Below are 16,654 nucleotides of genomic sequence, written 5' to 3'. Positions count from 1 at the left end.
AATGAAAAATAATGGGCCCGAAAATTTTCTTTACTTTATATATTAAATTCTTTACATAACAAAAATATTATATACAATAGCTTAAAAACAGTGGACAGTAGTGCCATTTCTCTCCGCTTCTCGACGTCCATCCAACCGCTTCTCACCTATTTCAGGCAAAAACATTTAGAAACAACGGGGTGAGCACTAGTTGCTCAGTAAGTAAATCCGCTACACTATTCTTCTATCTCCGTTGCTCATGTTCTAAATTCTTTCCTTACATTACTCTTTTTCTTCTTCTTGATTCTTTCTTTGTTCTTTCTCTATTCTTTCACTATTTCTAGTTCACACTATTCTTTCGTTCTAACTTTCTTTATTCTTTCTTTCTAGTTCTCTCTATTCTTTCTTTATTCTAATTTCTCACTACCCATGATAGAAATCATGGTATCATGCATTAGTATGATGCAAATGCACAAATGCATAGAGATGCATTTACTTCTACTTTTCTGTTTCTTATTCTATTTTCTTTCTATTTTCTATGTTTCTTTCTTTCTATTTCTCTTATTTCTTTCTTTCTTTTCTTTCTTCTTCTTTTCTTTTCTTTTCTATTCTTTCTTATTCTTTGCCGATCGGACTCAGTTGATGCATGGATTCAGAACCCTGGTCATGTGAGTGAGTACAGTCCTCATCTACATGCACTCTTACAAACTGTACGAATTCTTTTTCTTCGTATGCCACTCATTGAAGGTGGCATGCATGTAGGTATATTCTTCTGGGTACAACCCTCATCCACATGCACTCTTACGGATTGTACAAATTCTTTTTCTTATTCTTAGGCCGCTCACTAAAGGCGGCGTGCATGTGGGAATATTCTTCTTCTTATCACCCACGGGTTCCCCAGCGCAACAACCTTTCTTTTCTTTTCTTTAGCACTCTTCTTTCTTTATTTTTGTTCTTTAGTGCTTTTCTTTATTTCTCTTTGTTCTTTAGTGTACTTATATGCATGTGTGCAAGTAGATGGATTTTTCTTATTATTCTTTCTCAATTCTTAATGAAATGCAAAGATGCAATATGGCATGTAAACATGTCATTCTCTACTTTCTCTACCATCTACAAAATCATTCCAAAATATTATACTATCATAACCATACATGCACTTCACTTTGGAATTTCATCAAACACTTGTCTACATAAATAAAGCTCTAAGGTGATTGTGCTACCACAATAAGCTCTAACCACCAAAATGTTGGAGCATAGCTCCCTAAATTCAATATCAAACCTGGCTAGGAAAATACACTCCATAACTTTTCTTAAATTATTTCTCAACTCACCCAAACCTCTATCAATTTCTATCAACACAACCATCACTTCTCGTGGTGGAAATCCAATCATGAATTATCAAATTCATCAACAATTCCATCATCCAATCTCAAGCATATAAATTCATATAAGAAATCTCCACACTTTTATTGCTCAATCAAGGGTTAGGTTCGATTTACTTACCTTGAGCTTGGGTAGTTTCACACTAGAACCTCTCTCTTTGGTAGACTTCTTCTTCTTTTAAAACCCTAAGCATATAAACTATAAGAATTTAACACTTTAAAAATTAATCTCACATCTATTTACAAGAATTCTTACCTTGGGATGTTTAGGAATGAATCTCTACCAAAAATCCAACCAAAAGTCCTCTAAAATACCTTGAAAATTTGGTGAAGAAATTGAGAGAATTTGAGAGTGAAGGTGGCATGTGAGGTGTAGAGAATGATAGGGTTTGTATGCTTGGACCCTTAATATCTCATATTAATATGCATACTTTCCCATTTTGCCCTTACACTTTCTTTAAAATTTCATCTTTGCCCTTTAGTCAATTACAAGAATGCCCTCACCTTCATTGCATTCTCCATGAAATTTCCTTACTTTTTACTCCACATTTTCAACTAATTAGGGGTAGAATAGTCATTTCTCCCTTAAGGAAAATTTTCTCTAGAATTTTCTCAAGAATTCTAATCAGTTCTTTGCCCCGACGAAGCATTCTAGAGCATATGTCGCCGCGGCAAAGTTTCTTCTTCGCCATGGCGAAGCCTACAAATTCTAGAACACGATTTGGACAGAGAGTTTGTTGTCGCGGCTACAAACTTCCTTTATCGCGGCGAAGTCTGCAGTTCCCAAATTTTCAATCTTTCACCTTAACACAATGTAAAACCCCTCCCTAGCCGGGTATTTCCTAAGTATCCCTTGGCCATTGAGAACCTAGAAAAAGCAAACCTAGGAAAGAAGTTTATTTTAAAATCCTATTTAAAGAATAAACTTGTAGTTTAAAAACATATATATGTATATTTATATTTATTAATTTAATTTCTAAACTAAAATAAGTTCATTGTATAAATATAGTTTCCTTTCTTGGAGTAAATTATGAAATCCATAGTAATACTTACTAGAACATACATACCTTTACAAAATTTACTAGCAATTTGATTTCCTTTATTAATACAACATATTTACTCCATTACAGAATATGGACATATTTACTACATTATGAAATAGGAACATAATTACTACACTAAATATTAGCAAAACCATTCAATAGTCATCATTAAAACATCCCTTCATGCTCATAGCGTCCCTCGGAATCCTCTCCCAGCTTCATGCCTTAATCCTTACCTGCAAAGCATTTTAAAACATTTCGTGGGGTGAGCGCTAATCGCTCAGTAAGGAATATGGCCATTTATAAACTATTAAGGTTCATTATACAAGTATATTACTTAGGACCTTACCTACCTACAAAACATGACCTTCATTCTTTGACATAGCAAGTTATAAACAATATAATACACTTTGGACTTTTTCTCATAAACATAAGTCATAACAAACCATACATACTATAACGTGACAATATGACTTATGAAATATTCATGTACATGGCATGCTTATTCTTTTTGTCTTATACTTGAGGGTCATTAGTCGTTGTTATCGATCGGATTCATTTGAACCATTACCTTGTCTTGGTGTCACTCAAAGGACTCATGGTTTCCATAAGAATTCCATTCTCTGATCTTGGTTATAACTCAAGAGACTCCGGAATTCATTCTTTTAACATTTCATAAATTTTCAAGACAACTAAATAAGCTATATGCATGACCATTATGAATGCAAACATTGGACTACATATCCCAGCTCAATATACTATATTCTCCTACTAAACTTCTTTACTAATTCATTCAACTACTCATACAATACAGGGATTTCAGTAGTGAGATTATTCAGGGGTTTATGAGCCTTAAAACAAATGGGAATTTCATTAAGAAGGTGGATGCCATATAGTTTGTCACTTTTCAAGCAATTTTCCCTATCTTATAATTCGAATTATTTTTGGCTAAAACATAAAAGTTTAGGTATATTTCTCAACTTTTAACACTTCAAGAATCACTCAATCGGACTTCATAACTTCAGTTATGACTGATTCAGTGAAGCATGTACAGTATAAGTCCCAAAAAGCCAAATCCGAATTCTATTCATTTTAACCATGTCACCTTCATTTGCACATTCATACATTTTCCATATCATTCTAGTATAAACAACCATAAAACCTCCCCTTTTACAGAACCTAAAAATTGCCAGATTGTTATAGAGGGGTGGTCAGCCTCCAAGACTTATAATGAGGCCCTGGAACGTGCATTAAGAGTAGAGATTTATGTGAATAAGGGGGCGGATGGAGAACCCCAAGTTGGTGATTGGTAGTTTTAGTTCAGGCCAGACAATAGTTCAGAAAGTTGAAGTGGGGAATTCCACTCAAGCTCGAAGGACAAAGGTAAAAGAAAGTTTCAGCAAGGATTTCAAAAGAAGGGTGGCAAGAATAAGAGGACTCCACAGCAACAACAGAGAAGGAATAATCTTCCTGTTGTAAAAAATGGGATGCAGCATAAAGGGAATTGTTATTAGGGACCAATGTGTTTCAAATGTAAACAACCGGGACCATGGCAAGGACTGTAAAGTTACTCAGGCTACTCCCCTTCAGACTATTGGAGGTCGACTGCCAGAGTTTATTCAGTGGCTCAGAAAGAAGCCGAAGCCAATCCATCTGCAGTTACTGGTCAGACATTCATCCCTTTATATGTACTGATTGATTCTGAGGCACCCATTACACCATACTGAGTATTATAAAAAGATTAGATTTAGAGCCTAGTAAAGTGGAACATGCTGTTAAAATTGAGATGCCTAGTGGGGAGAATTATTTTGCTGATAAGTTGTTAAAAGGGGAAACTATAGTGATTGATGGGCATGAGTTGAATATTGATTTGATTGTTTTATATGCCTGATTTTGATATGATTTTGGGAATAGACTTCTTGAGCAAATATGGAGTATTGATAGATTGTCAGAAGAAGAAGGCTAGGTTTAACTTAGATGCTGAAGATATTTCACCTTGGGGGAAGCATCTACATAGCCGATGATAAGTGCAGTGAAGGCAATGAAGATGATAAGGAAGGGTTGTAAGGGTACATAGCTAATGTGGGTGATAAAGAAAAGTTTCCAGACTTCAATGTTCGGGATGTACCCATAGTATAAGAATTCGAAGATGTTTTTCCAGAAGATTTGCTAGGACCCTTCAGAAAGGGAAGTGGAGTTTTGTATAGAATTAGCTCCTAGTACAGCACCAATATCTAAAGCCCCATATAGAATGGCTCCAACAGAGTTACAAGAGTTAAAGAAGCAGCTTCAAGAGTTGTTAGATAAAGGTTTCATTCGACCCAGTCATTCTCCATGGGAGCTCATTTATTGTCAAGAAAAAAGATGGTTTGATGAGAATGTGTATTGATACAGGAGCTCAATAAGGTGACAGTAAAGAACAAGTATCCATTACCAAGAATTGATGACTTGTTTGTCAGTTAAAGGGAGCTTCGGTGTTTTCCAAGATTGACTTTCGGTCAGGCTACCATCAAGTAAGGGTCGTTGACAAGGATATTCCCAATACTACATTTGAACCAGGTACGGGCATTATGAATTATAGTGATGCCATTTGGATTGACTAATGCACACGCGGTTCATGGATTTGATGATAGGATTTCCATGATTGTTTGGATAAATTCTAGTAATTTTTATAGATGATTACTGGTCTATTCCAAAACAAAGGAGATCATGAAGGCATTTGAGATTTGTGTTACAAAGACTAAGGAGAAAAAGTTATATGCTAAATTCTCCAAATGTGAGTTTTGCTTGGATTAAGTAGCATTCTTGGGACATATTGTTTCACAAAAGGTAATTTCAGTGGACCCTAGTAAGATTGAAGCAGTGATTGAATGGCCAAGACCAAGACTGTAAAAGAAGTTAGAAGTTTTCTAGTTTAGCAGGATATTACTGGAAATGTGGAAGGGTTTGCTAAATTAGTTCTCCACTCACAGCTTTGACAAAAAAAGAAGCCCCGTTTAGATGGATGAAGTCTGTGAGAAGAGTTTCCAAGAATTGAAAAGAAAGTTAACTACTGCTCCTGTTTACCCTTCCAGAGGATGGAGTAGCTTATGATATTTACACTGATGCTCTCATAATGGTTTGGGGCAGTATTGATGCAAAAAGGCAAGGTGAGCTTATGCCTTCTCAGCGAAAGACTATGAAAAGAGGTACCCCACTCATGATCTTAAATTAGCAACTATCGTTTTTGCTTTGAAGATTTGGAGACATTACTCTTTGGGGTGAAATGTAATATTACAAAAGTCTAAAATACTTTTTCACCAGAAAGAATTGAATATGAGGCAGAGAAGATGGCTTGAGCTGGTGAAGGACTATGAATGTGATATTATGTATCCGCAGGGAAAGCTAATGTAGTTGCAGAACCCTTAGCAGAAAAGTCGTTAGCTCAATTAACTTTCAGAAGCACTTGCAACAGGGATAATGAAGGAGGGGATAGAGTTGGAGATTGGGAAATTGTCCAAAATTGAAGTTCGGTCTAAGTTGTTAGAGGAAATAGAGAAAAACAAGCAGATGATGGGTTTATTAAAGGAATTGAGAGCAGTTGAAACATGGCAGAGAATCAAAATTCAATTGGGTGAATGGAATCCTAAAATTGAGAGTAGAGTGTATGTTCCTTAGGATATTGAATTAAGAAAGAAGATTTTAGAGGAAGCACATAGTACTCTGTACATCGCTCATCCAGGGAGTGTAAAGATGTATCAGGTTTGAGGAAAAGCTATTGGTGGCCAGGGTTAAAGAAAGATTGACTGAGTATGTTACCAGATGCTGGTGTGCCAGCAGGTTAAAGCAGACATCAGCGCCCTTCGGGATTGTTGCAGCCCTTTAGTATTCCTTCCTGGAAATGGGAAGATATTTTATGGATTCATTTCAGGTCTTCCTATAGTACAAAGAGGTTATAATGCCATTTGGGTGGTTGTAGATAGATTGACTAAATCTGCTCATTTCATTCCGATTACAGACAAGATCTCCTCTGATCAGCTAGGCGACTTATATGTCAAAGAAATAGTGAGATTACATGGAGTACCTAGTAGTATTGTCTCAGACAGGGATGTGAAATTATGTTAGTATTTTGGAGTAGCACGCAGAAGGCATTGGCTACTACGCTTAATTCACGCACAGCCTATCATTGTAATATCCCACTGAGGTACGGTACTTAAGTTTGCTGTATTAGTTAAAAGTTTACTGTTTCAGCTTCAAATGGGTTTGTATGTTGTCATGGTTGGTTGGTGAGTCTTTAATTGAAATGGTTGCCTTGAAATTGTTGAGTTTCGTTGAAGTTTGGAAATCCAATCTTCGCGAGACGAAGAAGAAGCTTCGCCGTGGCGAGGAGGAGCTGCACCCAGGTAGGTTCTGCCCTGTTTCGCGGGGTGACGGAAAGTTCTTCGCCGCGGCGACGAGCCTAATAAAAAGTTTCTTGAGTTTTTCTAGAGAATTCTTCTTTGGGGCACAATGACCATGCTACCCCTAATTAGTAGAAAAGTGGGGAGTAAAATGTAAGGAAATTTCATGGAGAAGGTTAGTGGGGGAGTGTATTTGTAAGAACAAAGGATATAGATGGAATTTCCAAGGAAGGACAAGGGCAAAATGGGAAATGATGCTTATATATGAGCTAAAAAGAGTTAAAGTGTAGAGAAACCCTTTATTCATTATTTCCACGCCTCTTCCATTGCTACTTCTCTCAATTCTCATCCAATCTTCCAAGATTTCTAAGGAGTTTAGAGAGCTTTTGAGTAATTTTGAGTAGAGATTCATCTAAAGCATCCTAAGTAAGGATTCTGCTTTAGATGTGAGTTTTCTTATAGTTATAGTAAAGTCTTATTGGTTGTTATTGTCTTGTTGTTGTTTTGAGTTGTAGAGAGGAGACAAGACAACAAAGGAAAGGAAAAGTGCTAGGAAGTCACTTTTTCACAAGGTAAGTAAATCCAACCAAGTTGAGATTTGAATGAGCTTGTAGAGATGTATGCATGTATAAGTATGTAGTATGCTTGATGAGAAATTGAGTTGAGATGAGTAGCTATTTTGTGGTTGTTGGATACACTTCAGAGAGAAGTGTTTTAATGTGTATTGAGAAAGGAACTTGAGAGAAGTTTGAGAGATGCGTTGTAAACCTTTTTGGAAGTGCTTTTCTTGACAGGGATTATGGTATAGAGGGAGTTTTCTCCCATTTTGGATGGCTAGAGAATGAAGTATAGTAGTAATTTTAGTAGAGTGTTTATATGCACATGAGTTGCTTGATGAAAGCCTAGGTGAATCTGCCTGTCACTGGTGACTTTATAAGTGTTTTTTGGCATGTTACAGATTGAACTGGGTTTATACCAAAACTCAAAGTTGTAGCCCTGTTTCTAAGCTTTAAAAAGAGACCAAAATCGTAGCAATCCGAGTTGTATAACGCAAGTTATGTCATTTTCAGTGTGACCTGTGCAGAATGACTATTTTGATGAACTTGTATTTGGCATTCATTAGTGCATAGTGAGCATGAGCTATCTATACACATTTTTTTATCACTTAAGAAGTAGCTGAGACATAGTAGAGGATTTGAGTATAAGCTACTTTAAGAGTTAAGAGAAAGAGAATAGAGTAGGTTGTGCGATAGGGAACCCGTGAGTAAGGGTAGAGTATTCCCGCATGTACGCCGCATTGAGAGAGTGGCACGAGTATGAGATAGAGAAGTGGTGTAGCCGTGAGAGTGCATGCATGGATGAGGGCTATACCCGAGTACCCGAGAGAGAGATTATACACTCATATGGCCAAGGGTTCCGAATCCATGCACAACCGAGTCCGATCGGCTAGAACTAGTAGAGGTCATGTAGAGTGGGAGCGAGTCCCAGCTGTGCCCCCGGTAAGATGGGGCGTGACTTACTAAGAGTTATTAGAAAGAGTCTAAGAAAGAGAAATAGAGAGAGTACCAAAGAGAAATTGAATGAGAGGTTGTAAGGAAAGATAGAGAGAGAGAGTTACGGGGATAGATGAGTAGAAGATTACTTACTCAGCATTGTTTTAGTGCTACCCCGTTATTTTCTATGTTTTTGCAGGATCGAGGTGAGGACACGGTCGGAGACGTCGGCGCTCGAGGGGAAGCGGTTACACTGTCCATTATGTTTTTGATGACTTTTGTACACATTATAATTTTGTGTAAAAATGTATATGTTTGTAAAGAATAGTATATTTATAAAAAGAAAATTTTGGGCCCAATTTCTTTATATATTTATATGTATTTCATTATGAGTATTTGAGTAGAAAGTGGCTATTATAGCCTACCATCTTCAGAAGGATGGACAGACAGAAAGAACAAATCAAATATTGGAGGTATGTTAGGGTGTGCTGTATTGATAACAAGTTGAATTGGTGTGACATTCTCCCTCTCGTTGAATTTGCTTATAACAATAGTTATCAAGCAACCATTAAAATGGCACCATATGAAGCTTTGTATGGAAGAAAATGTAGATCTCCATTACATTGGGACGAAATAGGAGAAAAGAATGCATTAGCTGAAGCTCTTGGTCCAGACATGACACAAAAAATGATAGAAGATGTAAAGTTAATCCAAGAGAGAATGAAGTAGGCCCAAGACAAACAGAAGAGCTATACAGACCCGAAAAGAAAGGATATAGAGTTCAAAGTAGGAGACAAAGTGTTTGTGAAAATCTCTCCTTATAAGAGGGTGATGAGGTTTGGAAGAAAAGGGAAGCTTGCCCCTAGATATATCGGTCCATATGAGGTCATAGAGAAAGTGGGCAAAGTAGCTTAGACTTGCCTTACTAGCTAGTATGGACCGGATCCATAATGTTTTCCATGTTTCCCTGTTGCGAAAGTATGTTAGTGATCCTTCGTATATATTACAAGCAAATGAAGTGGAGTTAAAAGATGAACTAATTTATGAAGAACGTCCAGTTCAGATTCTGGATAGAAGAATAAAAAAGCTCCGAAATAAAAAAATACCGCTTGTTAAAATACTGTGGAGGAATCATAATGTAGAAGAAGCGACATGGGAGGTTGAGCAAGATATGAAGGAAATATATCGAGACCTCTTCAACTGAATTTCGAGGACGAAATTCCTATAAGGGGGGATGATTGTAAACCCTGCGTTATTATTCCGATGCCCTAAGGTATGAAATTTAGCTTTCAAGTAATTAATATAGAAAAAATATTAAGAATTTATAGATAAAGTAAAAAATGAATAGAATTTATAAACAATGATATATCTTTTCACAACTATAATTAAGGTTTTAAAAAAAAAATTTAATTGTCCTATGTTATTTTTCTTTAAAAACAAAACTAAAAAAAGTTCTTGCATCAAATTTTATTTTATAATTTAATTGTCCTATATTATTTTTCTTTTTTAAAAACTTTACTTTATAATTTCATAAATGAAAGTGTTTCTTTTTTTTAATTTCATTTTTATTCTTAAATAGTAGAATTTTTATGTTGTTTAACTTTTTCAAACTGCAATAATCTGACAAGGATTATAATAACCTTTTCAGATTTCATCTTTTAACTGTGTCTGGTGTATCTACAATATTAGACTAACTATTTAAAAAGAGATTATATTTTTTTAAGGTTTTATTATGAAACTATTTTAAGTTTTACTTAAATCTTTAACTAGGTATCGGGCCCATGCGTTGCGCGGGTATATTTATTTAATATTTTTAGAATAGGTTGTAAAAATAATTTTTATATATGCACAAGTTTTAGAGTAAATATAACTTTTATATACGTACAGAATTGTGTTAACATAAAATTAGTAATTGTACCTCTATAATTAATAATGTCAATTAATATTATGAAGATCAATTATTTGAACTTAAAATTTATATTGAGTTTATTTTCAGGTTTGATAGTGATTGTCTTTTATCTTTATATATTTTTCTTGAAAATGGTTATATTTTTTGAATGTCTATGTAATGTACTTATATAATTATTGTTAGTACTCATCCAACGTGCAAAGATGAAAGAATCAAATCAAAAGTAATTTGTTACGATGGAGAACAATTTTCAAACTCTCATCAAACATTAAGTACACAAACACTGCTTCTCATGGATAAATTCTAACCATCAACAATTCTTCATATATAAGCACATACATGCATAAAAAAAGTTCTTTACACAATATTGCTCCAATCATGGCTAGGGTTGGATTTACTTACCTTAGATGTGAGCAATCCAATACTTTAGTAGTCTTCCTTGACACAACTCCCTTTCTCTTAAATCCTATGAACACAAATCATAAGAATTCAACACTTTACAAATTAAATCTAACATCTTAGTGCAAGGATCTTACCTAAGGATGCTTGGGATTGATATTCCACTCTAAATAAACCAAGATTTATGAATTTTCCTTGAAAAATGATTGAAGAAATTTGAGAGAACTTGGTTGGAAAGTGTTAGAGTAGATGCCCTGGAGCCAATCAACTATTGTAGAATTGACTCTTTGTAATAATGTTCATTGATCAATAAAAGGCATTTTATACTATATCGAGTAAATCATCATTGCATGTATTGATATATGTCCTTAGAATGGTAGAACCGTGACGAGGGTATCAAGTGTTTCAAATCTTGATAGTGAGAACCCTATGAGCACATATAGTGGCCATTCTAGAAACGTTCGTAGCCCTAGTATTATTCTGAAGTAAGGGCATAGATAATACGGTAAGGCTATCACAGTGTTGAACGACCCTGTTGAAAGGCAGTGACTGATCTCACTTGTCAAGGTTGTTTGGTGACAACCTGGTGCAACACATGGGTGCTTGCTGTAGGCNTTTTTTTTCTTTTGCTCTGAATAACCTCCCTGTTTACTGTTTCTCATAGAGAACGGTCTAATAATAGAATATTGCAATCATCACTGTTAAAAGACACACAAAACCAAGTTTTGGAATATAAAGAAATTATTATTTTGACAATGGTGATAGAACATAATTGAGTATAATAAAAAACCTAAAATTCTATTCAATTAAACATTTATATATTAATTTTGTGTAGAAATTATAAAAATATTTATATATTAATAAAGAATCAATATATGCCTACAATCAACAACACAAAATCAGAGCATTCATAATAAATATTCATAATCATTTTCTATTCAATCAAACATTTATATATTAATTTTGTCTTGAAATTATGAAATCCAAATTTCATTTTTTTTTTTTTTTTAAATATTAATAGCAAGTATACTTAAAAATGTTGCAAATAAAACTAACTGTGTTTTTGTTTTTGTTTTTTGTTTTTTTTTCTTTTCTTTACTATTAATCCAGATAACCTCTTTGTTTCACTGCGATAAGAAACACAAACCAAGTTTTGGAATATAAAGGAATTATAATTTTGACAATGGTGATATAAGAGAATTGAGTAAAAAGAACCTGAATTTCTTGGAGGGACTTCTCGTGAGCGAGGGAGGGATCATGATCACAGACGAGATGGCACAAGGGAACTTCACAGAGAGGATCGTATTTCATGTGAAGAGTAATGGGGCGACGGGTCTTGGTGCCACCACCAACGTGGTTGAATTGAAAGCCCATGAGAGCTTCCACAAGAGAACTCTTCCCATCAGTCTGGTGACCCACTACAAGCACAGCGGGTGCGTCGAATGGCGTCTCCAGCTCCTGCGCCAATCCGTGAAGTTCGTTGTATGCTTCGTAGAGATTGTAATTGTTGGCGATGGTGTCTTCTTCCCTTGGCTCCATGTCCTTATATTTCTATTTCTGATGAGATAATGTTTATATATATATATATATATATGTTCCACCCAAGGTTGGGCGAAATGGCAAGTTCCAATCTTTGGTTTCATAAATTAGAAATTCCCACCCATCAACCAATTAGCAAGTTTTAGGTTATTGCCTTTAGTAAGTAAATTACTTTTTAACCCTTAAATTAATAGAATTAGAAAAATAACCCTTATCACCCTTAAAACATGTGTGAGCGATGCCGCCTCTTGCCACTCTAGTCTGTTTCAGCATCGTCTGAACCTCTTGACTCCACCATCTTACTCCTCTCAACCTACACATCAAAACCCTTATCACCCCCCACCTCATTAAGTCGCCAATCCCCAAACATTGCCCTTTTTTGGTCCACGTGCTTCCAAGTCTTGGAAACCGGCCATGGCCCCACTTTTCTCTCTGCTGACACCTCCTCTCAAAAACCGCCCCAACACCCTGAGCCTTAATTGCTCGCTGATCCCAGAATCACGCCATTAGGGTTTTGCACGATTGTTGCAACTTTCCACCCAAATTTCATCCCGTTACCTACGCTAAAATCTTTCCCAACACCACCAATTACATCACCGGCTCCTCCCAACCAAAACCCCCATCAACCTCGATGTCGGTTGCTCACCGTTTGTCGTCTACCACCTACCTTTGGTTTTGCGAATTTGTTGATTTTTGGGTTCAATTGGAGTTTGATTTTGATGATTTGAGTGGAGATTGATGATTTGATTTGTTTTTGAAGTGTTTTGTGTTGTTTCTTTCTAGGTTTTTGAATTGATTCCAACATTGAATATCAGAATTCTTGAATTGGCACACGACTTATTCAACAAAAGGCCCAAGCCAATTCGACCAATGCCATCCCTTAGAGCCTAGCAGCGCACGCCAATGCCAACGATGTTGGAATTAGGCCAAATTGGCCTGAGACGATAATCACACGGGGGTGAGATTCATTTCAGATTAAATGCAGTGTAAATAACCACTTTTACCTTTGACCGTTACATTAAACGATTTTCTATTAATTTAAGAGTATGAATTTAAAATTTATGACTTTCCATTTCACCAAACCTTGGGTGGGAACATGTCGCGCGCTCTCTCTCTCTCTCATATATATATATATATATATATAGTATTATATATAATATATATATTATATATATATATATATTATATATAACTAAAATGACTATTATACCCTTTTATCTTATTAGAAAGAATTAATATAGAAAAAAATATAGATTTAGAGATAAGTAAAAATAATAGAATTTATAAACAATATATCTTTTCACAACTATAATTAATGTTTTAAAATAAAAATATCTATCTTTAAAAACAAAACTAAAAAAAGTTCTTGCATCAAATTTTATTTTATAATTTAATTGTCCTATATTATTTTTCTTTTTTAAAAACTTTACTTTATAATTTCATAAATGAAAGTGTTTCTTTTTTTTAATTTCATTTTTATTCTTAAATAGTAGAATTTTTATGTTGTTTAACTTTTTCAAACTGCAATAATCTGACAAGGATTATAATAACCTTTTCAGATTTCATCTTTTAACTGTGTCTGGTGTATCTACAATATTAGACTAACTATTTAAAAAGAGATTATATTTTTTTAAGGTTTTATTATGAAACTATTTTAAGTTTTACTTAAATCTTTAACTAGGTATCGGGCCCGTGCGTTGCGCGGGTATATTTATTTAATATTTTTAGAATAGGATGTAAAAATAATTTTTATATATGTACAAGTTTTAGAGTAAATATAACTTTTATATACGTGCAGAATTGTGTTAATATAAAATTAGTAATTGTACCTCTATAATTATTAATGTCAATTACTATTATGAAGATTAATTATTTGAACTTAAAATTTATATTGAGTTCATTTTTAGGTTTGATATTGACTGTATTTTATCTTTATATATTTTTCTTGAAAATGGTTAGATTTTTTGAATATCTATTTAATGTACTTATATAATTATTGTTAGTACTCATCCAATGTGCGAAGATGAAAGAATCAAATCAAAAGTAACGTGTTACGATGGAGAACAATTTTCAATCAATTAATGAGCAACACCAAAATCAAGATAAAATTGAATATAGAGAATAATACTTTTATTATAAAAGACATAAGTACATCGCTTTTTTATACTGTGAATTGAGTTTGGACAATATAGACTTTGTTTCATATTTTTCTTATAGTTGTTCAGTTCCTCTAGTGCATATGCATACTCTCTTTTGTTTAGGTTATAAATAACATCCATGGTAGATTCCATGACTTGTAACAGCTGGTCAATGACTTCTGTGAATTTGTCTTTTGCAGTATGTAGATCATCCAGATTGGTCTCAACTTTTTTGAAAATCTCTTTCAATTCCGGCATTCCCTGAAAAATGTCTAAACCAATTGCAGAAACAATATACAATCAAGTTTTATAAATATATGGAAATGGTAACATGAATGTGTAAATATAATTATCAAATGAACTCTCGACATATCAAAAAAAAAAAAAAAAAATTTAGTGGTTTTTATATTCCTACAAATATGTATCATGGTTTTGTTTGTGATTTTGTAATTTAGGATACAAAAGATGTGGAACGTTTATACCTTCTGGTTGCCTTGGTGGAGAATTATTGTTGTTGAGGTCGTTGTTGGTATTTGCTGTAGATTCTTCTGGTTATGATGTTTTGTCAACCATCTTCGAATTAAGTTTTGGAGAAGAAATGAACAAAAGTTAAATGGGTGATTGATGTTAGAGCATTATTTATAGGAGAATAGGATATGAAAAGGTAATAAATAAACATGTCGACCGAAAAAGGGCTAATAATTGTTTGGATAAGGTAATACGAAACGTTAGTAGACTATCTGTTCAATATTAAAGAAAATCGTAATAAATATTTTGTTAAGCATGTGACATATTAGTTAGGTAGTTAATAATGGTTCGACAAGATGTTGAGTTATTATGATAAACAAAAATGTGATTTACTAATAATAAAATCTTATTGATACATTTTCAAAGGATGGACAATAAATATTTTGTCAAGTATCAAAATAATATTTATAAGAGTACAGGATACGAAAAAGTGGAATATGAACAGACGTTTGGTAATGAATAAATATGTCAATCGAAAAACTGTCAATAATAATTTGGATAAGGTGATACGAAACGTTAGTAGAGTATCTAGGGTAACTATTTAGGAATAAAAATTATACTGACCTTTTGCAATTCTCGCAATTTATATTCATCCTCAAGCTTCTCATCAATTGAAAAAAGTTTCGTCACAGTATAAGATTCGTATCCTTTCTTTAGATCTATAATTCTCAACTAGATCTTAAAAACAAACATCTGTCCAGATGGCTCACTTAAAACTTTTGGGATATTCTTCTGATCATTACCTTGTTTGTTCAACAGTTGCGAACATGATAACCCAACCAATCTCTGCATAACTATATCAAACAATATGAAAGTTGCTTCGGTAGTTCCATCCGACACTCTCATTTCTACCTTGTACCTGTTATAACATTAACTAAACATTGTTACAAATAAATGCCTGAATTTGAATATACTTCTTATTGCATTGACAATTCATAATTACAAACACCAAAAAACAAACAACGCTATACCTCATCTAAGGAGACTTTGATTCCTTGTTCCATTTGTCACAATATAAATAGGTATTAATATCAGGAATTTTCTTCTTGCAATATGTGTAGGAATTGTAACACCAACCATATTTATCATCAACTTTGATTATCTTGGCCTTAATTGTATACTCCATCACCTATACAATTATAATTTTTGTTCACAAACTATGTTATAATAATCAGTTTAACGTTTTGAGTGAATACTGTACCTCATCAACATCAAGCCACAGGAGATTGGTAACATGTTTAAGTGATGTTCTATTCTCAAACATTTCCTTCTCAATCGGAACTCGATTTAGAATCTTTTTCTGTAATTGAATTACTGGCAGAATGTTCATTCTGAAATAACCAAGAGTAGATAAAATATTAAATATCATTCTATCCATGAAATTACTTTAAAGAACTATTTCTTAAACACATACTCTTTCTGTAGAGAATGCACCTCCCTAATATCTAAATTTATGTAAATTCTAGATGCCGAGGTTGTATTTAGATATAATCATCCTGTATGGAAAAAAGACATAAATTAGTAATCGAAAATATATTAATTCCATGTAATATATTTTTAGTACCTTGAAAATCTTTAACATTCATTGAAGTAACTATTATGACAATTGGGCCAATACTCGCTGATTGCAAATCTTCACCTATTTCTTCAAAAAACTTTCCCTATAACATAATGTCAACTACTTCCCTAAAATTAATATCAGCATAAATTATTTAAAGTGGAAGAAGAACGTAAAAATATTAACAAAAGAACTTACTCTGCCATTTGCAATCTGATGTCTCTTTTTTTAGTCTTCGTTGATCTGATCTCTTCAATTTCTCCTATTGCATTCAAAACTCCAATGATATCTGCATATAATTTATCAT

General features: G+C 33.9%; 1 protein-coding gene across 1 annotated transcript; it reads right to left on the bottom strand.

Annotated features, from left to right (window-relative positions):
* Positions 1–11,685: 11,685 nt before the first annotated feature.
* Positions 11,686–12,123, bottom strand: LOC116104911 (dynamin-like protein ARC5). The gene has a single exon (XM_031391345.1). It carries the CDS (start codon positions 12,121–12,123, stop codon positions 11,686–11,688), a length of 438 nt encoding a protein of 145 aa, XP_031247205.1.
* Positions 12,124–16,654: the final 4,531 nt, after the last annotated feature.

Source organism: Pistacia vera, unplaced genomic scaffold (genome assembly GCF_008641045.1).
Source record: "Pistacia vera cultivar Batoury unplaced genomic scaffold, PisVer_v2 Contig488, whole genome shotgun sequence".
Classification (NCBI taxonomy): domain Eukaryota; kingdom Viridiplantae; phylum Streptophyta; class Magnoliopsida; order Sapindales; family Anacardiaceae; genus Pistacia; species Pistacia vera.
Note: the sequence above shows the minus strand (reverse complement) of the source record. Positions and strands in the feature narration are given on the sequence as shown.